The sequence below is a fragment of the Ambystoma mexicanum genome, chromosome 9, assembly GCF_040938575.1.
Source record: "Ambystoma mexicanum isolate Mex_15411 chromosome 9, UKY_AmexF1_1, whole genome shotgun sequence".
NCBI lineage: Eukaryota > Metazoa > Chordata > Amphibia > Caudata > Ambystomatidae > Ambystoma > Ambystoma mexicanum.
In genome coordinates, this window is record NC_090931.1 from 555908439 (window position 1) to 555936243 (window position 27805).

The window sequence follows — 27805 nt, forward strand, 5'->3', positions numbered from 1 at the left end:
AGAACAGAGGATGGCTTTGTATTAACCACCAAACAATAGCAAGATTGACTGACGCCTTGCTGGACTAGCAGCCTAGTCCATCGGGCGGACTGGAATACGAAGTATGCCTCGCGACGTTCAGAGAAGGGCCAGGAATACATGGCATGCCACTATTTAAACCTAAGCACCAGTAGGATAGAACTATGGCAGAACGCAAGACCCAATTAAGGAAAGACATAAAAACCTTGTCCTATTTACTGTCTGAACTTAGGCTTAAGGAATCTAAAAAAATGAAACTGAAATTCCGAAACTTGGCGGCTTCTCACAGAGCAATCTTATACCAGAGGGACTCCGAGACCATGCTACAGGCGGCCCTGTCGAATGACGGCGAGAATTTATGGGTGCTTTTGAATGGAAAGGAAGAAGCTAGCTAAGATCTTCAGCTTAACCCCATACATGAGTCGGGATGGATTGCCCTCTTTCAGGCGCTATTCACTGAATTATCTACTAGTGAGCCCTGGCCTTCGCAGGCAGCGTCAGGCCTGTGGGATATTGTTCTAGAGAGAACAGAAATTAAAAACATCATTACAAAATCCAGTACATCTTGAGCTCTCGGCCCTGACGGATTGACAAACTTTATGCTAAAATTGGCTCCAGACTTATGGCAGATTTCTGTATGAGGCTCTTCGAGCTAATTCTCAGGGAAGGGTCCCCCCCTCATGGAAAAAGGCGATCATTTTACCTATTTTCAAAAGATGCGATAGGCTGAACCCTAAAAACTACAGGCCTATCACCCTTTTGGACGTTTTAAAGAAAATATTCACTGGAGTACTCCTAAAACGTCTAAAGGAATGGATCAAAACCTCAAAATCCTTTGAGCAGAGACAAACGGGCTTCGTTAGTGGCACAGACTGCGGATTTAATCTGCTAATACTGAGCTTGCTTAAAGCAAAAACATTAAAAACAATAGGGTGCCTGTACGTTGCCTGTGTAGACACAGAGGCTGCATTTGATTCCATCGACAGGGAGCTCCTATGGTCCAAACTAAGGAACAGGGGCTGCCCACAAGCCCTTGTGGCCGCAATAAAAGATCTTTACACAGGAACAACTTAACAAGTCAGATTTAATAAAGATAGGAGTCTGACAAAAGAAATCAAAACACTAAGGGCCTGAAACAGGGGTGTCATTTGGCACCAATACTGTATGTCTTCATCAGCAACGTGGTAAATGTACTGGACCCCCGTAGGTCTTGCCCTACAAAAATCGAACACTGAGTCAGCCGGCTGGTTACTCTATGTGGACGATATAGTTTTGATTGACAAGACTCCTTTGGGCCTGCAAAAGAAATTGGATGAATTGCACGCATACGTTAACTTAAACAAAAAATAAATGCAGACAAAACGGAAATCCTCCTAATTCAAAACCAGTGAGCGAGAAAAAGATATTTCAAATGGAGGCTGGGATCTTGCTCACTAATCCCAACAAATTCCATCAAATACTTGGGGATCATGATAAGTGTCAGCAGAATTGAGTCGGCATGGACTGCAAATCTAACTCTGAAAATCGATCAACTGATAGCTCAGCCTCTTGTGATCAGCTACTACCTGTAATTCGATTCTACATTCAGAAAGTGGTGCCTGTTTTGACATACAGTGGTGTAGTACATTGGTGTAGCTGGATTGGACATAGCCTGGGAAACTTGGGAAACACTTGGACAGATTTTGGAAAAGGCTTCTAAGGCTTCCAAAATCTATACCTATAGCAATCGTAAGACATGAGCTGGGTTTAATTTCTATGCACGCTAGAATTATTTGGAAATCCCTCTCGGCCTTTGGCAAATTGAACTTCTGGAATTCCCACTACAATACGACATCATCAAGCAAAGGGGTGACCGTACACTAGAATGGTCCCTGAATTAGTGGTTTGCCAACTGTCGGGAAATACTGGATCAACTTGGGCAATCCGTTAAAACTCTATCATAAAATCCATTAAAGGTCAAAAGACTTCTATGGGCTACTGACTGGTCCAAAACAGAATAAAAAAGATCATCCTCAAAAAACCACATTCTTTCAAGGACTCTGAACAACCAGCTAAATGTAGTGCCTTTATGTTTGAGGAAGCATCCTTCTCCTGGCTTTCGAGATATCTACTTCAGATTACGCCTTAAAATCCTCCATACAAGGGCTCTGCTAACCCGATATGGAAGAAGTGCGAAGGGCAAGAGTTGTCGATTCTGCAACAATCAAGAGGAAACTCTGCAGCACCTGACACTGTATTGGCCAGATCTCTGAACAGACAGAACTTTAATACATTATGAACAACTGAAGAACACCGCAGGCAGGGAAAAATTATATGGGGGAAAAACCCAATCTGCAGCCAGGTGTATGGTAACTTTCTTGGAGAGAATATTGAACCACAAAACTAGAGACACTTTTGATGTACCAAAAGTCAAAACTGGATAAATCCGGAGAACTTACTTTGCAAATGGATCTTGAGAATAACTAACGGAAAGGGAATACTGTGGTGGGAATGACAACCAGATCCCCCGATGATATTACTTTGCTTGGTCGTCCATCTGGTTGTTTCTCTTCTTCTTTCCTTCTTGGACTTTCCCTCTTGGACTTTGTGAGACTGACTGCCTGCAAGGTCCAATCTTGGTGGAACATGGATCTCCTTTGCTTTCATCTTTTCCTTTCCTTCTGTTCTGTTCCTTTTTTAACTAGACGACAATGGAGAAACAAAAGTTTTTGTATTAAAACTAAATGTTTAATAAAAAAGTAGGTAAAACCTTCCCTAGTTTTATATATACATTCACCTTGGTATGCTAAAAGCAATAACACGTCACTTTTAAAATACAGTTGGAAAAAGTTTTCACAATACTTTAACTGTAATAAAGCAAATGAACATAATAGAACCAGGTAATGACTAACAATTTGAGAACTAATAGGCTTCAGAAAAGTGTTGGCAAAAGCTTAGGATGAAGGTACTAACCTTAAAAAGCCCTTCCCTAGCTAGAAGAGGCATAGTTCCCTTTGTCACAGGTCCCAATAGAAGTATTCTCGGGAGACGAGTCTGTTTAGGAAGTTTGAACTAGTGTTTGTTTAAGCCAACAAGTAGTTTGTAAGCGTTCCAAAGTACAATAAAACCAAGAGGAAAGTTTTTAAAAGACCCTCCCCCTATCCAACCACTGTAGGGAGGGAGACATCTGACGAGAAAACCACCATTCAACACTAGGCAAGGGAGAGGTAGGACCAGGTCTTCACATCTATACATCCCTATGCAGACGGCGAGAGGGGTCAAAACTGTCCTGTTTACTCAACCGTTAACTCCAATTGACTCAGAAAACCATAGGTGTTCTTGAATTTGCTGTGCCTTGGTTTCATTGGAGGAAGTCCAGGGTCCTCTGGTGTAGAGGTAACTTAAGGTGCCAGGTTTTTGGGTCCTGCTAGTTGGCGGTACCAGGCTCTGATGAACCTTTACTGGAAAGCTGGACACCTAGAACACACCCACGGCTGGACCACCACTCTGTTGACAACCTCAGAGGATTCCCAGAACGTGATGCAGGCAGGGAACAACAATGACCTATTGAAGAAAATGGCGGAAGGAAGCCCTTGTGGTGGAAACAAAGAAACTGGTACGCTCCTCTTTGTGGCGGAGAGCTGCAACTTCAGAGAAATGCTTATTGCTACTGTAATGGTGCAAAAGATATGAGTCTGACACAGTGGTGGCATGGTGATTGGCAAAGACTTTTATTCAGGCAAAAATAAAGAGGACAACTATTTTTACCTAATTCTAAGAGGGGATCCCCTGCCTCTAATAAGGAACCGGTCAGAATGTCCAAGTAAATACAGTCCTCCGGTGTGTCAAAATGCCTACTTCAATCCATCACACTTGTAACTAATAAGGAAAGAGTAGTGGATCTTCTTGGTCCAGAAGATTGACAGTTCCAATCGTAGGGGGAATGACTCCCTTCTCCAGGTCTCCGTTCCTGTTTGAAGAAACAAAGTTCCAGCTTGTGGTGCTGTAAGGGTTCAGTTCCAATGCAAAAAAAGTTCCAACTCTAACATTACTCCCTATTAACCATCATTTTGCTTCACTCTTGGTTTCTTGGAGAATGCCTACCTTGGGGAATGACTCTCCCGCATGCTTTCTTCTGATTAGTTTCACGATAACCAATCCTTTGGGAAGACACCAGGAGATAGTGTTTCCTTTTCCTGGAGTCTCTTGACTTCACAATTCACACGGTCTGGGAACAGAATGACTCCCTTGCCCCAAGCCCTTCCTGGACTTTCACAATACACAGTTCAACATTACCAGGGGGAATGCCTTCCTTCCACTATCTTACTTTGCACTTCAAAAGTTCAGAATTCATGTGAGCTCCCAATCTTATGAGTGCAGCTCCCAGACCAGTATATTCCTCTTAACCTGGTGCAGTAGTCCTGGTTCACTATCCTGCTAGGTACTGTGACTATGAAGATATGACATAGGTTACTCTTCATAGAAGGATGCGGGTCCCAGACACATGGACTCTCTCCTGTTGATATTGCAGTTCCCTTTCACTGGGGTCTTAGCTTTTCCCCCAGGGGATTCCGTTATGCCCCAATAGCATGGCTCCGGCGTCTGCCAGTGCCCTCTGTTACCCCTTCCAACCTCCCTGCTAGCCCTGGTACATTTAGGGTCTCTACCGTCTTGGTACGGTTGGTCTTGGGGTACTCCACCCTCTGTTTCAGGCTTCTCTGCTTTTCCGGCATGCTGCAGTGTCTCTGCGGCACTTGCCGATTCTCAGCGGGCATGTCTTCTGGCGGCCACGCAGTCCTTCTACATGGCTTGCCTGAACGTTTGCGGTTCATCCACGTCAAACCAGGTAAGAACCTCTCTGTCGGCCCGGTAAGCTCTCCTGCAGCTGCTTCGGGTCTCGGCCAAGTTGAGCGTTCCCCGCGCTCACAGTTCCTCCAGGGAGTGCCTCTCTTTTTCCTGGTTTCCCTCTCCTGTTTTCAATGGGTTCTGCCCAATCCGGTGTGGGGGGAGCTGTGGGGGAACTAGACTGTTCATTCATGTTCTCATGAATGCTCTCCATGCTTATGCACTTTTTCCTTGTCTCATTACTGATCTTTGGGTCTTCCAGGGAGTCAGTTGGTCTCTCCCTCGTCACAGTACTTAAGGGATACCTGCCCCTGGAGTTCACACTCTTCCTTGTCCCAGTACTTCCTATATTGGAGGTATGGCAAAAAACATATAGGAACGCTAGGGAAAGTGTTGGTGGAAGGGGGGTAGGAAGGTGTTAGGTGGGCAATGTCTTCAGGAGATCTGCAGAGAGGCAGGGCTTCGCTGGCCATGTGAATAAAGTACTGCTGACCAGCGTCCAACCAGGTCTGGGTCTTCAGTAGGCAGTCCTTGTTAGTAGGGGCTTGGCTCCAACAATGACATGAAGAATGGCTGCAGGTGTGTTCCCCCTCTTATCCAGAATGCAGGCTGGCATTGCCCCTAGCCCGCCCATGGAAAGGATCTGCACCATTACTACTTCCCAGGGGCTGTTCAATCCTGGACAGACTCTAGCCACTGCATCTGCCCAGCAACAGACACAATTTGGCAGGAAAATTGACTGGGTCTAAACAGACCCAGGCCCCACATGCTGCACCCCACACGCACACCTCATGCGAAAACCAGAGCTTTACTCAGGAAAGGGCTTACCATATATGGAAAATCTAGCTGCTCTAGGGCAAGAAGAAGGTCAAACAACAAGATGGTCAAAGGACCGGCCAAAATCTCGTTGCACAGCCATTTGAGTATGTGGTACTCTAAATGCCATTAAGCGTTACAATGCAAAAGACTACTAAAAAAGAAAACAATACAAAAGTATCCACTGCCACCAGCCCATCCTGGACACATCCTGCATAAAAAAAGACATCCTGTGTGCAAACCCTGGCCTTACAATTGCAGACACCTATGTCGATGCAACCTCCAGAGAGGTCTTCATGGATATCCTCTTCTCTGTCCACTCTCCAGATCTATGGACTCCTCATCTCTACTCTCTCCCCTTTCACTTCCTCTCCAGTTAACGGTTGCATCAAGTGGGAAGTCCTCCTAGCTGGCTTCTCATCCTCGCGTTGCATCGTTGATGTCTACCACACTGGCACTATCCTGGTTCCCGGTCCTCAACCCAACTTCCTTTTCTTTGACCGGATCCTGCCTTCCCTAATCAACTTCCTTCTTTGTGCTACCCCCCTGAACCCCAGCTCCACCACTTTCACTGTCCCGCCCCCTCTGACTGGAGTACCACACCCCTGTACCCCTCTTCAGAAAACCTTAAAAGGCAGAGACCTCCTCCACCTGGCGACTCAGCGCCTGCTAAGCCAACAAACACTCTGCTGACATCGGCTTCCTTCTTGAAGACACAGACCTCGACATTCTCGCTTTCACTGAGACTTGGTTCAATGCCAGCTCAGTCACTGCTTTTGACTCCCTCCTCCCTGATGGCTTTAAGATCATTTCCAAGCCTCGACCTTATTCCTCCTTAATCTATCCTGAGTGGGTTCCTTATTCCATTGTACCCACCCAACTCTATTGTTCCTTTGAGAGCCTGGTTTGCAAGTTGGTAATCTCCCCCTCCTCCACTCTGACCATTGCTACCATTTACTGGCCTTCAGGCGCTTCCACCCTGTTCCTCTCTGAATGGGCTGATTTCTGCTCCTACTTACTGTCAACCACCTCGGCCTCCTCCTCGGGTGACTTCAACATCCAATTGGACTCAGCTGCCACTCTTTAAATTGACCTCTGCACCTCTTTCCCTCTCCATTCTGCCCTCCGGTCCAACCCATTTGGCTGGACACACCCTGGATGCCATCATCCACCTGGAACTCACTCTTGCTCCCCCTTTGATCACACCTCTCTCTTGGTCATACCATTCTCTCCTCTCTTCCTACCTGGGTCCCTTCGGCCCTCCTACCACACCCTCAAAAGTCCTTCCAACCTTGTTCTCGAACATCTGCCTGATAAAACGAGTGTCCGCTGCTGTCTTTGCTTCTTCCTTCATTCCCCCCCTCTTCTCCTCCTACCTCAGACTCTACCACCGACTCTGCTCTCAACAACCTTCAGTCAGCCATCGCCTGAACCCTGCCTTTAAGCATAACACCTGATATGACTCTGAATTTGGAGCACTGAAACGAAAGTGCAGAGCAGCGGAACGGAAGTGGCAAATTTCAGGTTCACCCTCTGACCAACTAGCCTGCCGCCTTCTCCAAAGGCAATACATGCTATCCATCCATGCCAAGAAAAGGGCCCACATCCGGACATGGGTATCGGGTGCATCCAGTAACATGGCTGAATTTTTCAAAATCTGCAGGGAGCTAGCCAACCCTTACGCAGTCTCCTCCCCTCTTCCCTTTCAGGCCCTCTGCAACGCTGTGGCCACACACTGTCACCAAAACTCAGGAAATCCTGAACACACTTGTTACTCACACATCAAACCAATCCCACACCCCCTTGCCTCCCTTGGCCACTCACCCTCCTCCTCCTGCCTTCACCTCCTTCACCCCTGCAGAACTTACCAGAGTTGTCTGCTCTGTGAAGGCTTCTTCCAAACAGGTTCCAACCTACTCATCCTGAACCATCAAGGACAACATTGGCTCTCTTGCTCCCGCACTCGCTGATTTCTGCAATCACTCGTTCGCAGTTGGTGCTTCCTCTCGCACTCACTTGTGCGCCCACTCCTGAAAAAAACCTTCAGTAGTCCTTACTTGTGCATCCAACTACCGCCCTATTTCAGTCACCCCCTTCCTGGGGAAACTGTTGGAGAAGCTGGCCCTGCTCCAACTGAACTCGCACACTGAACTTGTGGGTGGTCTCCATGATCATCCATCTGGATTCCGAGCATCCAGAGGCACTGAAACTGCTCTTCTGAACACCCGTTAAGAACTGCTTGCATCCCTGGACTCCAACTCCCCAGCTATCCTCATCCTACTTGATCTCTCCTCTGCCTTTGACAATGTCAACCATTTCATCCTTGTACAAATGCTCCACGATACCCTTGGAATTTTGGAACAGGCTCTGGAATGGCTGACCTCTTTCCTAACTGACCGCTCTTACAGAGTCATGATGGGCGCCTTCTCCTCTCATACTTCCTTCTCCACCTGTGGTGTCCCCCAAGGATCTATCCTCACCCCAGACTCTTTAACATCTACCTTGTTCAGCTGGCACTCCTCATCTCCTCCTTCTCACCCAACTTCTAGTGTTATGCAGAAAACACAACTCTTTTTCAGATTTCCTGTTGACACACTCGCACCTTCCTTCATCATCGACTGCCTATCTACCATCCAGGCCTGGTGCACTTCCAACGATCTCTGCCTCAATGCCAGCAAAACTTAGATCCTTCTGATTGGGACCCCTGCTCCCTCCTTCTTCCCTTCTCTCTGGCCTCTCATCTTGGGCTCTCCACCTGCTCCTTCTGACGCCAGAAACCTTTGTGTCATCTTTGACTCTTCTCTCTCCTTCCTCCCTCACTCTCTTTCTCAAAGGAATTCTCCCTTTTCTCACTTTCCCCCAGAAGCTCAATGTTTCCCAAGCCCTGGTTCTCTCTAGGCTTCAATCTACCTTCATCCTCTCTGCGACCCCTTGAGCTAAAATAGAATAGAGCAGCAAGACTTACCCTTGGCCTTAAGCCCAGTGACTGAATCTCTCCTGCCCTAAAAAGTCTCCACTGGCTCCTGGTTGCTGCACAGATCAAATACAAATCCCTCTGCATCATCCACAAGGCTGTCGGGGCCCGGAGACCACACTATCTGCAACTCTTTCAAAATGCTCTCCTAGACCTCTACGTGCCTCTGTCACCAACTCCCTGTGTGTAAATCGTTTTGCTAAACTGAGAGCGGGAGGTTTTTCGCTTTCCTCAGCTGGATCCATCCTATGGAACAGCCTCCCCCTGCGTCTTGAGCAGGACCTTAAGTTCGGAAAACATCTCAAGACTTTTTCCTCCTTCCCACCTCTGCTAATCTCAGTTGCTGTGATTGGTGTCTTGGACCCTTATGCATCCTCGGGCCCCTGTTCACTCACACCCAATCGCCCAAGCTTCTGTCTACCTTCAGCACATGTCTCGGCACACCCTCGGCACTGGCGACTCGCACTTTTCCACCCAACGCGGCTCCTGGCTATATAGCACTTAACATACCTTGCTCTTCTGTGGCTCACCCTCGAGCACGGACACCCCAGCACCTCCCCCACAGCCCTCGGCCTTGCTGCACTTGCACATTCTGAATACTCACAAGGCGTAGTAGGCTCGGCCGTCACTTTCCCCACTGTATTTTTTGTATATTTATTGGTACTGCAATCCCATGTTCCCACTCTCTTGCCCTGAGGGCGCTTTGAAACAATGTATTTGCTGTATAAGCACCTAACAAGCAAACAATAAACTAAGTAACCACAAACCCACCAAAAATAATATTCTAGAGATAGTGTGTCACAAAAGGTGGTGTGTGGAGCTGAAAACAAACATAATGTTACTATGGAGTTCTCCTGCACTGAACCCATAGGGACTGATCAGTGTCCCCAAAATAGATGCGCTTAACAAGTTAAGTGAAGCAAAATAGACTTCTTATGCCACCAGAAGTCGGGAAAGGAGAAACACAATACTAAAAAGTATGGTGTCCCATTGATGTCTACAGAGAGAAAACAATATACATCTTTCCCAATAGTTCCCAATGAACAGAATTTTACACACTCAGCACGCATCTACACCTACACACACACACCTTAAAAAGACATGGTTGCAGCTCAAGAAAACAAAATGCACACCATTTTTAATGCCACCATAACTGCATTGACCTTTCTCCATATGGTAATTTCACAGGGACATTGGCTCGTTTTTTTCATTTTATAGTTCTTAGTGGGATATTGTTTGTCATCCCTCCCATGAAATGTAAACAAAGCAGAAGCCTTTTTTATTATGCCTTTTTTCTTGTGAAATTAAATTCAACATTTGCTTGTGAGCACATCGTTTGTGTTTGCTCATGGATCCTTGTAAGCAGTCCACGGTAGTGGCAGAGTCATCGTTGCTTACCAATGCCGTTGGCTCAATTATGGTTGCTTTAAAAACCATTACTTGCAGTTTCTTTTAGTTTCCTATTCTTTTGTCTCCTCTGTTTTGTCTGTGAATGTATTTCTCATGGACTTTTATATAGCATATTAGACAAAGTTCCCCATAATGTCCCTCAACCAAAGTTATATACAGTATCATAGCAAGTTTCCACCAGCACATGGATTTCGCACATCCCCATGACCACCACAAAGCTACCCAAAGTGGTCACTGGGCCTCGACTAAGGCTGGGGTTAGTGGTCTCTTTACACCCATTGCTGGTCCATGGGCCCCTGGGTATCGCCAGAGCTCAGTTTGCCTGGGACTTCTCCAAAGCCACCTGAGGTTGCCACTGGGCTTCTCTTCAGTTCAGGTCCATTTGCGACTTTACCCGCATGCCGCATCAGTGAGATTTGACCATGGCCTGCGGTGATGGCATGTGGCCACTTCCAATATTATTACTTGTTTTTATTTTGTTCAGAGGCATGGCTGGTACCCATATTGTAGTCCCTGCCAAGCCCCCACCCAAGGTGGCCTGTGGCCAACTTCAATGGCAGGTAATGAGGCTCAGAGGTTGACTGGCTATGGTATTTTGCCTGTGGCATGGCCTGCAGCATTGACAAGTGGCCACTTGGGAAAAGGTTTTGCGTTTCATCGGGCTCAGTAGCCACTTTGGGTAGTTTGGTGGGACCTGGGGCTAAACCAAATGTCATTCCATGGACAAAGAAATTCTGAGTCAAATTTGTTTTTATTTTTTAAATGTTTACAGGGGTTTTGTCATTTATTAAAGAATAGTGATATTCCTATGAGGAGGCCACCCCTCTTCTTTTTATAGACTTGTAGGTGCACTATTTCCTCTGAGGTTTGCTGTTAAAGAGTACACCCACAGCGTGCATCTTACTTGCGGCAACCTGTCTTTCAGGTATGAGTACAGGGTAGAGATGGTCCACCAGTGCTCCAATGATCCTACAAAAAACATTATCCGAGAATTTGCATCTGACTTTGAGGTTGGCGAATGTTGGGGATACAACAGATTTTTCCGTCTGGACCTACTTGCAAATGAAGGATATTTGAACAGACCAAATGACACGGTTGTTTTAAGGTGAGGTATTTTATCAATGCTTCTATGAAGATCTTGAAATTGTTGCTGTTAATGTTTTGCACTTTGTGCTTTTAAATGAACTTTGCATGATTTTTTTTTTTTTTAACACTGAGTGGTTAGGAGAAATAGCTGTTATAATCTTTTTTTTCTGTGTACGTTTGTATTAATGTTCTAACTTTTAAAGCTTATTTTCTGATTTTATTTCAACTTTCAACTATTTTTATTACATCTTTAAGGTTCCAGGTCCGTTCACCAACCTTCTTTCAGAAATGTCGGGATCAGAACTGGTACATTAGTCAACTAGAGACCGCACAAACTACCTACATTCAGCAAATAAGCAACCTAAAAGAGGTAGGTCTTGTATTATGTGCTTGCAGCCTTCAAATCCCTTAATGGAAGTCTTGTAAAAAAGTATTTGTCTTTATTTTGTATTAATTGCTGGTAAGAGGCATCTGTGGTAAGAGTGTGAACATTGCAATGTTTACCGGAGCAGTTTCAGCTAAATAGGAGGCACTATAGTAGATGCTGCTGGCAAAGTAGGAGTACAAACAAAACAAGTCATTTTTAATCAGTTCTAAAAGTGGTCATTTTGAAGTAGATTTTGCTTGTTTGTGGGACATCTGGTGCATTGGGGGACGCTGTGTGTGGAGGTACAATGATTGCACTTGGTAGCTGGTTTACTGGAATACTATGCCAGCATCATCTATACAAATATTTTGATTTTTTAGTCTTATTGAACCACAAACATTAGCCACATGCTTAACTTGGAACAAAAATTGCCATTTTTGAACCCCACCAGGTAGAGCTTATACAGCTATATTCTTACTGTCCGGTCACAACTTAATGATTGGGTTGCAGAAAAGTCGCTAGCTTTTAAGCTGATTTATTTACTAGGCCTAATTGTGCCTTGATAACATTAGCGTGAAAAGAGCAGTACTGTAGTGTCAAGTGGTCCAGTGTGCCCTTCTTAATAGATTTCACCACTGTGTTTAATGAAGTTATTAGGAGTTTACTTATTTAGTAAGTCGGTGTCCTGGGGCAAAATTATCTTGTTATATGAAGATACATGTGCGCCAACCTATCTAGATAATGGCACTCTTTTTCGGAATGTCCCTCCTATGTGTTCGCAGCTCGGGTAATGATACAAGTGTGATGTATTTAAGAATGTGTTTTCATGCTATTTTTTTACAGGTAAGGTTGAGCCTGCTGCATTTTCTAATACAAAAGTACCAGGAAGCAATTTAACAAAATGGGTTATTCTTGGGGTTCTGGTTCTTCAAGTGTTTTTAATCCAAAACAAATAATGTCTAATCTACAATGGTCCTTCCCCTCTGGGGACAGCCTACTGAATATAGCAAAGTTCCAAACGAGCTGGTAAACTGAAATGATCAACTGTAATGGCCACCGGGACACTGGCAACTGTTGGTGACTCAGCTGCCCCTACCGACATGGCCTCTGTGACCGCTCATGTAGCATTTGATGTCATCGCATTGCAGAACTGTTTTCTTTCCAGGTTCTGACTCTGCTGAAGTCTCTGAGCACTTAAGCTTTTTCCTGAGCCAATGCTTCTAGGTCTCATGTGTTTCTTTTTAGTTCCTTCCTCGTCTTTATTCATTTTCTACTATTTCTGCCTTCTGCTCCTGAATCTTGGTTCTGTTCCATTCCATCACCCCAGTTCCTTTTCTACTGTCCCGTAATCTTCCATTTTCGCAAGATGGTTTTCCCGCTCTCATTCAAGCTTGGTTATCTACCTGGCCTTGTCTAACCAGCTCCAGTTGACCATCTTCAGCCTTGAACGGGATTGCCTTCATTTCAAGAGTTCCTAGAGGTTTTTTAGCACTAGCTTTTTCCTCCAGTGAGAGCGGGCTCCCTTTTCTGGGGTGCCATTTTACCAGGGGCAAAGTTTTAGTCTTTGCCTCCAGAGTGGCTTCCAGGAGGGACCGGCCTTACCTCACTGCAATGCCAAAAACACAAACGGGTAAGGACAGTAGCTGAGATCAACTTAGTCTTAACAAATCCTTCACCCCTGGACATTCTAGTTTGTAACTTACAATTCCAAATGTGACTAACAAAACTGGTGTCAACCTATTCTGAACCTCTACACCTAATCTATAGAAACAAAAAAGAAACTTCACCTGCAAAATCACTGTAAAACTTGTACTCGCATGCATGGGTGTTCTTGGTTTCTCCATCTGCATTGTGCATTCTTGTTATTCCTCATCCCATAAAGGCTGCACATAATCAATTCACCAGCTCCAACTGGTGGATTGATGGGTTCTTTTGGATGAGCACCAGCTGGCCAATTCTCGAGATTCAAAGGACTAGCACTGATTGGTCATCTCTCAGGTTCTCAGGATCAGCACTAACTGGTCACTATTCTGGATTCTCTACAATGTATATTTCTCTACTCCCATCCTCCCATATGTCACTTCTTGCCACAACGCGGCTTCCCCTTTGTCAATGCACCCATTGTGGGCTTGTCAAGGGTCCTCCCACATGGAGCTTCTGATTGTACATCACCCTCTGTCTCCAGCGTTCTGTCGGACTAAGTGGTGCTCTCCACTATGCCTTCTTCCCAAGCTGCTTTCCCCCTTTGCATACGTCTTAAATTGAGGTGGGTTTTGCAAACAAGCTGGGGATTGGTTGGTGAAGATAAAACTTCCTGATTTGACCTTTAGCTTTAATGAGCAGTTAGAATTTCATGAGGTCTCTCCTGATATTGGTACGTCCTTAATTGTGATAACGCAGGATTAACTGTTCACTCTGATCCTTTATCTGTCAACAGGAGCATTGCCACGATCATAGGTCAGAACTGACTGATATGGCTCTGTGGCATTTGTGGTGTCTTCGGGTGTCCGTGGTGATTTGGACATTCTGCCTAGTCAACCTGCGACTGGCTGTCCACTCCGCTTGTAGGTAAGGTATGAAAAAGCTGTCCAAGCAGTGTTCGGTATCCAGCGCCTAGTCGCATGTCTTCGCTGCTGGTGTGTAGAGTAACATGGTGGGACTCTTTCTGCTAGTCACAAAATGGAGCTTTGTTTAGGCTCTTGATGTTGGCATATGACATGTCAGTTTGCACATGGTTTTGTACTTAAACACCCCTTATTCAACACTTTGTTTTCTGAGTTGCATTCGGATGTTATAATTATAATCTTCCACCTCAGATGCCAAAAGGCAATGACGTCCATCAGGGAACGCAGCTCGCCTCTGGGGGGGGGTGGTGGGCTCTCTTTCGCGGACATCTGGAAATGTTTTTTCAGGAGTCCTTGGATTTATTTAGTAGTCTCAATGGGCTTCAGTCTTCCTCTTCCTTTGCTCTACCCTCTCCTCCTCCTCTGTTGCAGGAGATACTTCTTCTTTTGGACATGCAGGCGGAGGAGCCAGTGCATATGTTTTGCTTTTGCTTGGCCATGTGAGGAGAACACTTACAATTCCCCAGCCCCTGGCAAAACAAGTTATTGGACTCATATAGGCAAGAAATCACACCTAGACTAATCGGTATAATAAAAATGAAGATGGCTTCTTATAGGTCCTTTATTCACACCATATATATATATATATATATATATATATATATATATATATATATATATATATATATATATGAATTTAGCATACTATAACAAACATGCAATAAAATATATAGAAATATAGAAAAAAATGGCTTCACCGTTAGAAATGCAACAGAAGACACCTTCATCTTGGCCACTGCGACACTGCTTAGTCCCAAAAGCAGGTAGGCGAAGAGATCACTTGTGCTAACTACGTCTGAGGCGGAGCGTCCTCCCACTCAGCAATACTGCATCACCAGGGGGTCCAAGTTCTAACTAACATTGCCACAGAATGCCCTCTTCCCTTTATGGGGGCATATCCCTGCCCTTCTGCGTTGTCTTCCCTCGGCCAAAGAGCAGATCACAAGTGGAAGGGGCAGAGAGTGGAAAAAACCAACGCCCCTCTCCTCGCATTCATTCCCAGAACCCCTTATCATGCACCTGCAGGGCGCTCCAACACCCTCCCTGTATTTGTCCTTCAGTGGACAATACAATAACTATTCTCCACAGCAAGTCCACTCGGCAATAATATTTATGCAGTTATGTGACCTTGCTCTGCTTTCGCTACTGAAATGCTAGTTTATTTTGCGACGCCCGCAGAGACGCAGGCTTTTATTACAGTGATGGGAGATGAGTGTCCAAAATGGCTGTGCACCTATGCCATGTTGTTTTAGCTCGCATTTCACACAAGTATTACAGAATCGGTCACAGGGGCTCCAGATTCTACTGCAGGATTTTTGCGGTACTCAAGAACAACCAGGCTTGCCTGAGGATAGTCCTGGACCGGTCTTTTCTCATCCGTTCTTTACATCTCGACCGCTTCAAAATGATCACCTCAGCAAATCTTGCAGAGTCGCTGTGCGCAGATGAATGGATGTATTCCATAGACCTGAAAGATGCGTACCTACACATCCCCATCTACCAATTGCACTGGAGGTTCCTGCGGTTCACGATTGTCACACCACTTCCAGTACAGGATACTCCCATTCGGCCTCAATTCAGCCCCTCGTGTGTTTATGAAGCTCACAAACGCTTCGCTTGGAGGGCAACCGCCTATACCCCTTTCTGGACTGGCTGGTGAGGGCCATTCCCCCCAAGTGGGCAGGGCACTGCTGCTAGCAGATGTTTACCAGCTGGGATTTTTCCTCTGTTAGGAAAGATTCCTCTTTACTGCACCTTTCCTTCCATTTCTGTGGACCCCCAAACATTTTGCTCTAATTTTTGATTCTGAACTGTTCTTTATACAGTGCAGTAAAGCGTTAAGCTTCTCTACACTGTCTTTTGCTCATCTGCTATGGGGAAACTGACATGCCCTTCACGCTGTCAGTACTGGGAAACATTGTTTCCCTTAGTCTTGTTTTTTGTTACTACTTTTAATAATTTGTTATCACTTGTGGTAACTTTTTATCATTGTACAATGCATTTTACAATGCAGTCCCGGGTACACTTTCCTTTTTGCCCTAGACTAACACTATGAGACTTTTGGTTACTCTAGGTGTGCTAAACAGACAAGCTGGTGGCAGCAGTTACTTTTTACCGTGTTTGGCTACTAACTGTGGCTAGTGGTAAAACATGGCCATGCCACAAGATATTTCGCTTGTCCTTTGGCCATATTGTATTTTAGCCTTCTTCCTGGCCTGTGAGGTCAGGAAAATCCTTATATGGACTTCCAGTGCTCAGGAAAGCAGAGTATTTTTGCGGGCTACTGGCGGGCTATGTGTATTTGCTGCCAGTGAAAGCAAGCCCCTAAACGCTCACACCACAGAGAATACAACCCGCTAGCGAAGAAAGGCCCAAGTCGATCTTGTGAAGATAACGAGTTTAATCTCATGCGCAGATGAGAGCAGCAGCAAAGAATTCATCGTAAGTGGCGCAATACATATAATAAACACCCGCACGGCTGATTGGATGGACCCTATACAGGTTCTGCCTTTATCCATATGGGATGGTAGTTTATTGGTCCCCGTCCGTCTTCCATCACGTGGGTGCTGCGGGGCTCATTATCTTCTCACATCGAATGTCAGAAAACAAATTAATTACACTCCTACTATACAGCTTGTTGTACTATAAAACAATAGTACATATACTATACATATACTACATAGTACATATACTGTACATATATAGTACATATAGCTTGTACTGTATATATATATATATATATATATTTCGGAGGCTTGTGGAATCTGCTTAGATCACATGCTGTGCATAGTCTGACATCTCGTGGAAGCTGCAGAGTATTACAGTTGTTGTTTTCAAAACTCGAAAAGGGTCGTGGACAGGGCCTGCCAGTAATACTATCCCTAGTGTGACGTCCACTGTACCCATGATCCCTCACACGTCGAGGTCCCTCAGATTGTTTTTTTCCGCCATGCTAGACGGACGCATACAGCGGGGTTCCTTTCGGCGATAAGCCATTGAATTTGTTAATTACGATAGTTTTTCTTTCTATCCTTTCTTCGACTTTGTATCACCATGAGGAAGAAACAGAAAGATTACTGCCGTCGGAGACATCGCGACCGACCGTACAGCCTTGGAAGGCTGCCCTGGGCCTCGGCCCAGACAGTAGGGAGAGGGGGGGGGCATTGTTAGGAGGCCATTTTTAGAATGCATATTCTCCCCTTCATACACTTTGTTCGCCCAGCTGCCATCCCTTTTACCCAGTACTATGGAGAACACTCCATTTAAGTTTTGCCCTAAGTGCAACCGTAAGTTCCCCTGGATAGACGAACATCTAGTTTGCAACTTGTGTCTCCCGAGAGACCACATCGAAATGCCTTGTTGAGCTTGCAGGCTCTTCAAGCCGAAGACGTTGAAGGACCATTCCACTAAGCGCTAGGCCCATTACGGCAGGCAACTCGAGGTCATGGAGATAGAAGGAGCCTTCAGCGATAGCAGCGATGCCGCACTTTCGGATGGCGAGGGCACCGGAGTAGCTTTAGCTACCCAAGCGCAAGCTCCCGACCCCTTAGGACAGGCTGGCGGCAATGTTGTAGGGACTACACCCTGCGGCGGAAGTGCTCCAGGGGCGCACACCACAAAACACACAAGCCCCAGTCAACATTCGACAGATGAGTCGAATAGCCGGCAACGTTCGACACCCCGTGAACGGTCCACCGAATCCCGGTCCTCTGTGCAATCTCGTTCCAGATCGTCATATGACGAGGCTAAGACGTTGAGACGGTAAGGGTGTCGCACGAAAAACACAGTCCGAAGGTCATTAGTCTGCAGACGAAACCTCGACCCCCACACCCGAAATTCGACGTTCTTCATCTGGTAAGACGTCAGGCCCCAAAAAGTCAGTTACACACTCCTCTGGGCCCCAGGGTGGGGAAACACACCATAAGACATCCTCTAAAACCACCCATAGAGACAAAAGCCCTAATAGGGACAGGTCCTCACAAAAGGGTATCTTATCCAAACCAATAGGGAAACCTAAAGTCTCTAGGCCTAAGCCTATTCCTCCTACTAATGAAGACATGGGTATTCTCGACTCAGAGCCCGAAATTGTAATTCCAAGCTCGATGGATTGGTCTTTGCAGGACATCGACAGTAATGCGAAGAATGACGTTATGGCAAATTTCTATGAAAAAAATCCTGGTTATCTTCAAAGTTTTCAGGCCAACCCGCCCACCTCAGCCCCATCAGGCTCTCAAACCCCTACCAAGAGGGCTGTTGTGATGCCCCTGCTCAGGGCAAGGTTATAGATCTATTCGTCAAACTGGTGAATGAAAGCAATAACTCTGGGTCCCCCGAAGACCCTGCCCACCAGACATATACAAATCGATTCTTAAACAAGGAACGCCCATGGAATATCCTCAACCATTCCATCGCAACTGGAAAAGTGCCACAAGCCTTCAAAACCGCATACATCAGGCCACTACTCAAAGATACAGCGGGAAACGTAGAGGACCTTTCCAACTACAGACCCATCTCCAACATACCGTATACAGCCAAACTGCTCGAAACGTACATATACAAAACAACCCAAGAGTTTATAGAAGAGCATGGCCTACTAGACCAGGCACAAGTTGGCTTCAGACCAATGAGAGGAACAGAATCAGCTCTACTCTCAATATGGGACGATCTAAAATTCAACACAGACTCGGACAACAGCACTGCCTTGATACTCCTAGACCTATCGGCAGCATTTGACACAGTCGACCATGACACCCTCATAACAAGATTAGAAGGACTTGGAATAACAGACACCGCCCTACTATTGATCAAATCTTTCCTAACAAACAGAACGTAAACCGTATGGATGAAACCCTTCAAATCCAGCCCGAGAGACTCCACCTGTGGAGTACCACAAGGATCATCCTTCTCCCTGCTACTATTCAACATCTACCTGTATGAACTTATCAGAATCATCAAAAGCCATGGACTCACCTGCTACAACTACGCTGACGATACACAAATAATCTTCCAAATACAAGACAACCCGGAAAGAAACTCAATGCTAGAAAACTGCCTCCGCGATGTATTCTTCTGGATGAACTCCAACTCCCTCCAAATCAACCCAGGCAAAACTGAAATAATGATAGTCACAAAAAATGGAGGAGAAAACCAATTCATCCCTTGGCGAAGGGAACTCTGAACAACCCCAGCACCATCGCCGATTGTAAAAAACCTGGGGGTTCTAATGGACAATAATCTCACGCTAGAGCCACAAGTAAACGCTCTCGTCAAGAAATGCTTCTTCCTCCTGCGAGCAGCAAAGAGAATCTTACCGTTCCTATCGTTCGCCAACAAAACAACCACCATCATCGCACTCATCATGTCCAAGGTAGACTACACCAATAGCCTATACCTAGGCATGCCTGAACGACTCCTAAAAAAACTATAACGCATTCAAAACACGGCAGCCAGACTACTTCTGAAACTACCCCAAAGAGAACACACCGCACCAGCGCTGAAAACACTACATTGGCTAGCAATAAAACAATGAATAAAATTCAAAACAATGTGCATTACGCACAGAGCAGTACACAACGAAGGCGCTGAGTTCCTAAGAGACAAACTGCGCCTACATCAACCACCAATAACGCTCAGATCAAGCATGGACATCCGCCTGGAACTGAAGCCCTACAACAAAAGAAAACTTGGAGGATCCTCCTTCGCTCACCAAGCCCCGAAAACCTGGAACGACCTTCCAAAGTACATACGAAACACAAGAAACCACCTATTCAGGAAATTACTAAAAATCTGGCTCTTCACGTCATAACTAGAAAGATTGGCCACAGGGGAACCGACATAACAAAAAAAACCAAAAAAAACAAAGACCGTAGAGCGACTGCGATACACACCGATCAATCACTGGGAAAAGCCAGGGTAAACATCACATCACATGACATACTAAAAGGTCCATGCTAGGGAGAATTTTCTGTTTAGGCTGAATTTCCTAACCTAGTGAGTCCCCCAGCAGCTTTGCTGGATTTTTGGGGTTTATTTTCTTCTCCTGCCAAGAGTGAGACTCTTTTACCCTCACTCTTGGGCATGATTTGAGAGTGTTTCTTTGAATCTAGATGTGTTTAATGGGCTATGGGGTCTTTTACCCCATAGGGCTTCATGTGTTTTTTGTGATGTGTGTTACACAGCACCCTCAGTGCAGTAACACAGGGGTGTCATAGTGACCCTCGATACCCTGGGACTGACTACTGTCTCCCAAGGCATGTAAAGTCACCATTGACTTTACTAGTCTTAAATTCTGAACAGAACCAGTACAAACCATCATATTGTGGACGTACTGGCTGGGGCAATTCAATTGCCTCAGGGTCTGTTAGTCGAGGGGGCACGTCTCCATCCCCCCTGATCGAGTTTTGGCTGGTGGCAGCGGATACTACTTTTTATATTCAACCGCGAATATTTTCCTATGGGATTTCCCATTGTTTTAGGCTATTATCTTTATTTAATTATTTACGGTAGCCTCAAACATACCGCCGGTTTATTTAATTAATATTAATTCTCCGGTTGGTATTTTTTGCCAAAACTTGATTCTAAAATGGCGTTTGTTCTCTCTTCTGTGACTCCAACCCAAGTCGAGCCCTTTGTTCCACTTTTTGACGGGCTTCTCCACAGAAGCCCTCCAAAGTGGTGCCACTCTGTCTGGGGTACTTAGGAGGGGTGGAGGGGGATTTAGGCACCCTGGACTGAGTTGCCTAGGCAACTCAAGTCGCACTCCGTCCTGATTGGCCCAAGTGGTGAGCCGGCCGGCTCACCACTTAGCATGTTTGAGTGACAGCTAGGCTGAGTGAATGGGGGTTTTCTGCATAAAAGCAGGGCTTTGGGGACTGGAACTTCAGAAGTCGCCACAGGACCTAAGAATCCGACGAGGGAGAAGCTGAGCCGACCTGCCACGACAACACCACCGGTGGAGCCCTGCTGGACCGTCTCACCACTTTTCCCAACGACAGAGGAGATCTGCCGCCGGAGAGTCTTCTTCCTTTGACTGGTGGGGATAACCAGTTTCACCGTCTTTTCGCCTTCCCAACGTACCTCGTGGCCGCCTTGCCTGTGCCAAGCACCCTGGCAACCGGGATACCACGTTTTACCACGACCGCGAAAAAAAGGTACCACCTTTAACCGGAAAACTCTGCGGCTGGTTTCTTCCCTGGCAGTGCAACAACCTTCATCTTTCCTCCAAGTCGAGATCTTCTCTTCCCCTGGACGACGACGCGACTTGCACCCACTGCCAGGAACAACTGCCACCGCTGGAGGATCCTTCCCACTTAAGGTACTGTGTCCCGCCTGGCTTCCCTTGCCACCGACTACGGGGTAGATTTAGCCCCCGGCTTTCGAACCTGGGTTGGCCTGGGACACCCTGGCTAAACTTTCCTGAGCCTCTCTAAACTCTTTTTGAACTCTCTGCAAGACTTTCTAAGCCTAGTGTAACCGTGTGATCTTGGGCGCATTTGTGCTCTGCTCTCTCTAAGAGTGGGCCCAGCCTTTGGACTTTGGCTCACCAGTGACTTTTGCTCTTCTGCCTTGCTAACCGTGTTCCTGAATCTTAGAGTGGTGTACCTTTCCATATTCTGTCTTTTTCCCTCCCTTTTTCACAAGCTTATTGGAGTGCTATCTAGTCGAGCGCTCACCTCTGTATGAAAATAAGTGGTGTTTTACTAAGACTTATCTGATAAGGAAAAAGGGGTGTATATATTACAATAGTAACTGTGTTTAGAATATTTTTACAACAAGAGTGCTGGAGTGTTTCAAACAGTGTGTTTTTAAATAAATAATTATATACTTTGATACCAAAGCTCTGGTCAGTGTTTGCTTGTATTGGTGTGTCTGAGTGCCTATTGTGTATACTTTGCATACTGCCTAACTCTTCTTGAGGGAAGTCTGACTGCTCAGCCACAGCTACCAGGTAAATCTGGGTGGTACAGACTGCTACCAAGTGGGTTTACTGCTAACACCTGTAGTCCTAAATCTTTTGCAGTGTTCCCTACGGGAACTGCACAGGTTTCTGCCTAACAGTCCAAACGGAAGACAGTCGCAATACGACCAAAGACAGTTAACATAGCTAACTAAGACAAAAAGACTGGAACGAATCATCAAGAGGACCGTGACCTTAACTATTACCTTCCCCAACAGCCCTAAGGACTAAATACAGAGGGGTAAGGAAGCACTGCGCCACGGGCCCGATTGCAATAGGTGAGAAACAGAATGTTTCATCACTACACACTGACCACCAATACAAAGCAGGAAGCACAACGCATCACCACACAAACTACAACTAAACAATAGTCCCAAGTATGTTCACCCCACGGAAACCAAAGAATCAGTCAGGATAGAAGGATACGAACGTCTAACTACACAGGCTCACCAAGACGGATCCACCAGGACAACACACCAACACGACTCCGACCCTGAAACATTCAGAGCCTTAACCGACCAGGGTCATACTAGATAACCTGAGAATAGTTATTACCCACCCAGTCCCACACCAGAAGATTGGGTCCAGATGCACCTACCAATCCAAACTATACTCAATAGAATACAGTTGGATCAGCGCAACATTACCAAAGCGAGTCGGCCCACGAGAAACCAGCAACATCTCAATCCACAGGTATACAACTGCAACGGAACCAATCTCTCCAGGATTTAAATCTCTGCACTGGCTCCCAGTGGCTGCGAGGATTAAGTTCAAAACCCTCTGCATTGTACACAAGGCCTTCTGGGGTCTGGGACCGAAATACCTTCAACTCTCTCTACCTAAATATCTTCCTTCTTGAGCTCTTCGCTCATCTGCCTCCAACTCCCTTAGGGTCAGTTGCTTCTCCAAGCAACAAGTTGGTGGCAGATTACTCTCTTCAGCAGGGGCCTCTCTCTGGAACAGCCTTCCTGCATCCCTGAAACTTGAGGAGAACCATCTCCCGTTCCGGAAACACCTCAAAACCTTCCCCTTTGCTTCTGCTTTCTCTCCTCCTCTCCCTTGCTGAATTCCTGACCGAAATTGCACTGGCTACCTGGCCACCCTTTTGATCTCTGGCCCAGGCCCCGTCAATTACCCACCTGCACTGCCTTCCTGGCAACCCCTGCACTTGGGGACCTTTTTCTGTATCCCTTCAGTCCCCCCCTTCTAGCACTTATGTCTACACTTCCTTGCACTTGCCACTATCTGGCTATTTTTGTGTCATATTTATTCCACTTCCCATGTACTGCACTTCCCCTCTCCCTTCCCCCTTTGCACTTTTCCTTTTTCCCCCCCTTCCCTTCCCTTGCACTTGCGCGATCTGAATGACACCTGGCCTAGTAGGATCGTTGTTTGTCCTCCCATTGCCTCGTTGCGCCTTGAAACACTTGTGTATAGGCGCGTTATAAATGCCATATATCATATCATATCATAAGCACCTGAATCAGGATACAGACCCCATTAACCCAACCCTCAATCTTCTACATACTTAAACCCTCACAAAACCACCTCTCCCAGCAATCCGCACGCACTTTACCACACCGCATCATCAACACGTAAACCTCACCCATAGCACTCGAGGCCTTCGCCCGATCCGATACTAGCACCAAAGCCCAGCACTCGGTGTATACTGAGCTGAAGCTGCCAACAGCACACCACCTCTCCCACTCTCCTTCTCCCCTCTTCCCAACTAACCCTACCCACCCTTTTTGTTTGCAGATCCGCCAGAGCGCCTGGGGACCAATTCTGTTGGTGACGGTGCGCTATACAAGTACCGCTAACATAACATAACATATATGACCCTGAAGTTCATCCAGAAGAACAGCATGACCTTTTGTTTGTCGATGCATCTGACCCTCAACTTATTGATGAGGACTTAGACAAACTTTATTATGGGGACTATGAGGACCCGGACCAGGAGGCAAACATGTATTCCATAGGTACACCTATTAATCAAGACCCTCCATTGGTAGATTCCCCCGTAGACAATCAACCCCTCCTCAACGAAGTCCTAACCAAAGCGGCAGAACTTTTCCGCATATACACACAAGAAGTTGTAGAAGACAGAGACTTTGCGGAGCAATTGTTGGGAGATGAGAAAACAGTAGGTCAATTTATTCCACTGCTAAAGTCTGTGCAACGCAGAATCCAACCTTCTTTAGAGGCACCTAACCTCATTTGGGCCGTTAACCCGCGTGTGGAGAAACTGTTCAGACCTGCACCTTCAGACCCCCTATACATAAGAGGCCATTTGAGACCAGACTCTTTGGTGGTTACCACCACACGTAAAAGAGCAAGCAATCCCCTTGCTTCCTCGGAGGCTCCTCCGGATAAGGAGAAAAAGAAAATGTATGCAATGGGCAGGAAGGTAGCCTCTTCTATGGCCTACCAGACAAGAATCGCAAATAATGCTACACTTTTGGCAAGCTACAACTGCCACAAGTGGGAGGAGGTTTCCGCATTACTCTCATCCGCACCTGAGCCACTTAAGTCTCAATTAGCACAGGTGGCAGCAGATGGTATAGCGGTGTCTACCTGCCTCCTAAAGTCAAATTTTGACGCGGCGGACAATGCAGGTAGAGTCATCGCAGAGGGCACTATCATAAAAAGACACGCATGGCTTCGCCAATCAGGCTTCAGGCCAGAAACACAGGCCACCTTAATTAATATTCCGGTGGAAACAGATGCACTCTTGGGCAAGGCTGTAGAAGACTCACTTAAAACTGCTAAAGATGAATACATCTTAAGTCTTTAGGCCAGCTCACGAACAAGCCCACGGGACAGAGAGGTAACAGCAATTTTCGCTGCTTTCGGGGCCAAAATTCTCAGAGGGGGTCAGCATAAAACCAAGGCCCAGGCTTCCTATGGCAACAACCAAGGACAATCCTTTCAAGCCTACCCACGAGGACAACGAAGAGGTCGTGGTACTCTGGGCAGGGGCCAAGCTCGAGGTGGCACCCCACCTCAGAGCAAGTGATATTCCGCTCCGGGTACCCTACCATGCATCTCCAGTAGGAGGATGCATTTCTAACTTCACCCACGCATGAGAGTGTATTACCTCAGACAGATGGGTGTTGTCCACGCGATCACCCCCCCCGAGACAGAAGGTCCACTCAGAAGAACATCAGCAGATCCTTCTAGAGGAAATACCAGCGCTTCTATTAAAGGACGCCATAGAAGTGGTCCCAGCCAACCAGGTAGCTAAACGGGGGTATCTATCCAACTTACTTCCTTGTGCCCAGAAAAGATCTAACAATGCGCCCTGTATTAGATTTGAGGCCTGCAAACAAGTATGTCAAGCCACAAAAGTTCCGCATGACCACGCTACAAGAGGTAATCCCGCTTCTAAAAAAGGGGGATTACATGGCAACACTGGATATGAAAGATGCCTATTTTCGTATTTCAATGTTCCCAGCGCACAGAAGATTCTTGCGTTTCAAGATGGCGAACCAGCACTACCAATTCAAGGTGCTGCCCTTCGGAATAGCCTCGGCTCCAAGGGTATTCACCAAGGTACTGGCGGTGGTGGAAACATCCAAACAACTATCAACCTCCTCTTTCAATTGGGCTTCTCGATCAACGAGAAAAAATCAAGCCCGTTTCCCAGCACCTCCAAACAGTTCCTAGTAGCTATACTAAACCCAGAGGAATGGTTGGTCTTTCCCTTAGAGGAAAGGATAAGAAACTTGTTACTGCAAATACCACATTATCAGACCAGCCGCTAGATAAGGGTATGCAAAGCGATGCGTTTAATAGGCATGATGGCATCTTGCATTTACCTGGTTACCCACGCGCGCTTGTGCATGCGTCCCATACAGGAGTGGTTGGCGAAACAATGGTCTCAGGCAAGCAGTCAGTGGGACGATCTAGTGGTCGTTTCGCCAACACTGGTACAAAATCTTCGCTGGTGGACGATAGAGAATCTGACCAAGGGGAAACTTAGGCAGAAACCTGTGCAGTTCCTTCTGGGACCACTGCAAAAGATTTAAGACTACAGGCGTTTGGCAGTAAACCCACTTGGTAGCAGTCTGTACCACACAGATTCACTTGGTAGCTGTGGCTGAGCAGTCAGACTTCCCTCAAGAAGATTTAGGCAGTATACAGAGTATTCACAATAGGTCAAAAGAACACAGTAGAACAAGTAAACACTGACCAGGGCTTGGTGTAAAAGAGATATCATTATTTATTTAAAACCACATCTAGAAAAACACACAGGCACTAATAGTAAGCAATTCAAAAACACGGTCACTAAAAGATATACACTCCCTTAGAAGAATATTAGACAAGTCTTAAGTAAAGCCCCACTTATTTTCAGACCGCGGTGAGCGCTTAACGTAGATGGCACTCTAATAATTCATTTTAAAAGGGAGAGAAAAGCAGAGAATAAATTGAAACAGATCCCAACACTTTTTCAAGAACACAACAAGAGAGGAAGGCAAAGTAACACCGTGAGTTTAGAGTCGGTAGGCCGAATCCACTTTAAGGGGATCAAAACGAAATGCGTCCAAGGTCACACGGCTGCAGTGCACAAGAGTCTTGTAAAGGTTCAAAAAGAGTTGGACCAAACGAAAGGGACCAGTTAGAAGGTCAAGGCGGCCAGTCCAGTTCAGAAGGTTAAGGGGTTATTATTACCTTGTTGCAATCTTTAGAAAGGGAGGCCTGGCGGACACGGTACCTTAAAGTGGTGAGAATACTCCAGCGGGGGCAGTTGTTCCTGGCAGTGGATGCAAGTCGGTGCTTTGTCCGGGGGAAGAGAGGATCTCGTCGGGGAGGAAGACAGGAGTCTGTTGCACTGCCAGGGAAGAAACCAGCCGCGGAGTTCTCAGGTAAAAGGAGCGGTCCTTTTATTCGCGGTCCAGTGGTAAGTGGCTATTCGGTTGCCGGGGTGCTTGGCACGGGAAATTCGACCACAAGCCGGTCTGGAGTGCGAAGAGAAGAAGGTAAACTGGTTGTGCCCACCAGTCAGGGGAAGAAGCCTCTCCAGCCGGGAGATCTTCTCTGTTGTCGGGAAGTGGCGAGTCGGATCCGCAGTGCTCCACCGGTGGTGTCGTCGTGGTAGTTCGGCTCAGCTTCTCCCTCGTCGGATTCTCAGATCCTGTGGCGACTTCTGAAGTTCCAGTCCCCAAAGCCCTGCTTTTATGCAGCACACCCCCATTCACTCAGCCTAGCTGTCAATCAAACATGCTAAGTGGTGAGCGGGCCGGCTCACCACTTGGGCCAATCACACAAGAGTGCGACTTGAGTTACCAAGGTAACTCAGTCCAGGGTGCCTAAACCCCTCCCACACCCCCTGTGGTACCCAGACAGAGTGGCACCACTTTTGGAGGCTTCTGTGGAGAAGCCCGCCAAAAAGTGGAACAAAGGGCTCGACTCGGGTTGGAGTCACAGAAGAGAACACAAGTGCCATTTTAGAATCGAGTCCTGGCAAAAAATACCAACCGGCGAATTAATATTAAATAAATAAACCGGCGGTATGTTCGAGGCTATGAGAATTAAATAATTAAAGTTGGTAGCCTCGAACAATGGGAAAATCCCATAGGGATATATCCGCGGTCAAATATAAAAAGTAGTATCCACTGCCACCAGCCAAAACTCGATCAGGGGGGACGGAGACGTGCCCCCTCGACTAACAGACCCCGGGGCAATCGAATTGCCCCAACCAGTACGTCCACAATATGATGGTTTGTACT

General features: G+C 46.4%; 1 protein-coding gene across 5 annotated transcripts in view; it reads left to right on the forward strand.

The window, feature by feature from the left end:
• TRIM37 (tripartite motif containing 37) overlaps window positions 1-27805 on the forward strand; it is a 1981866-nt gene that overhangs the window by 1055191 nt on the left and 898870 nt on the right. For all 5 annotated transcript variants that reach the window (XM_069615157.1, XM_069615154.1, XM_069615156.1 and 2 more), the window contains 2 exons: window positions 10968-11147; window positions 11384-11498. In XM_069615157.1, coding sequence (XP_069471258.1) covers window positions 10968-11147; window positions 11384-11498 — 295 coding nt within the window. The remainder of the gene's footprint in view (window positions 1-10967; window positions 11148-11383; window positions 11499-27805) is intronic.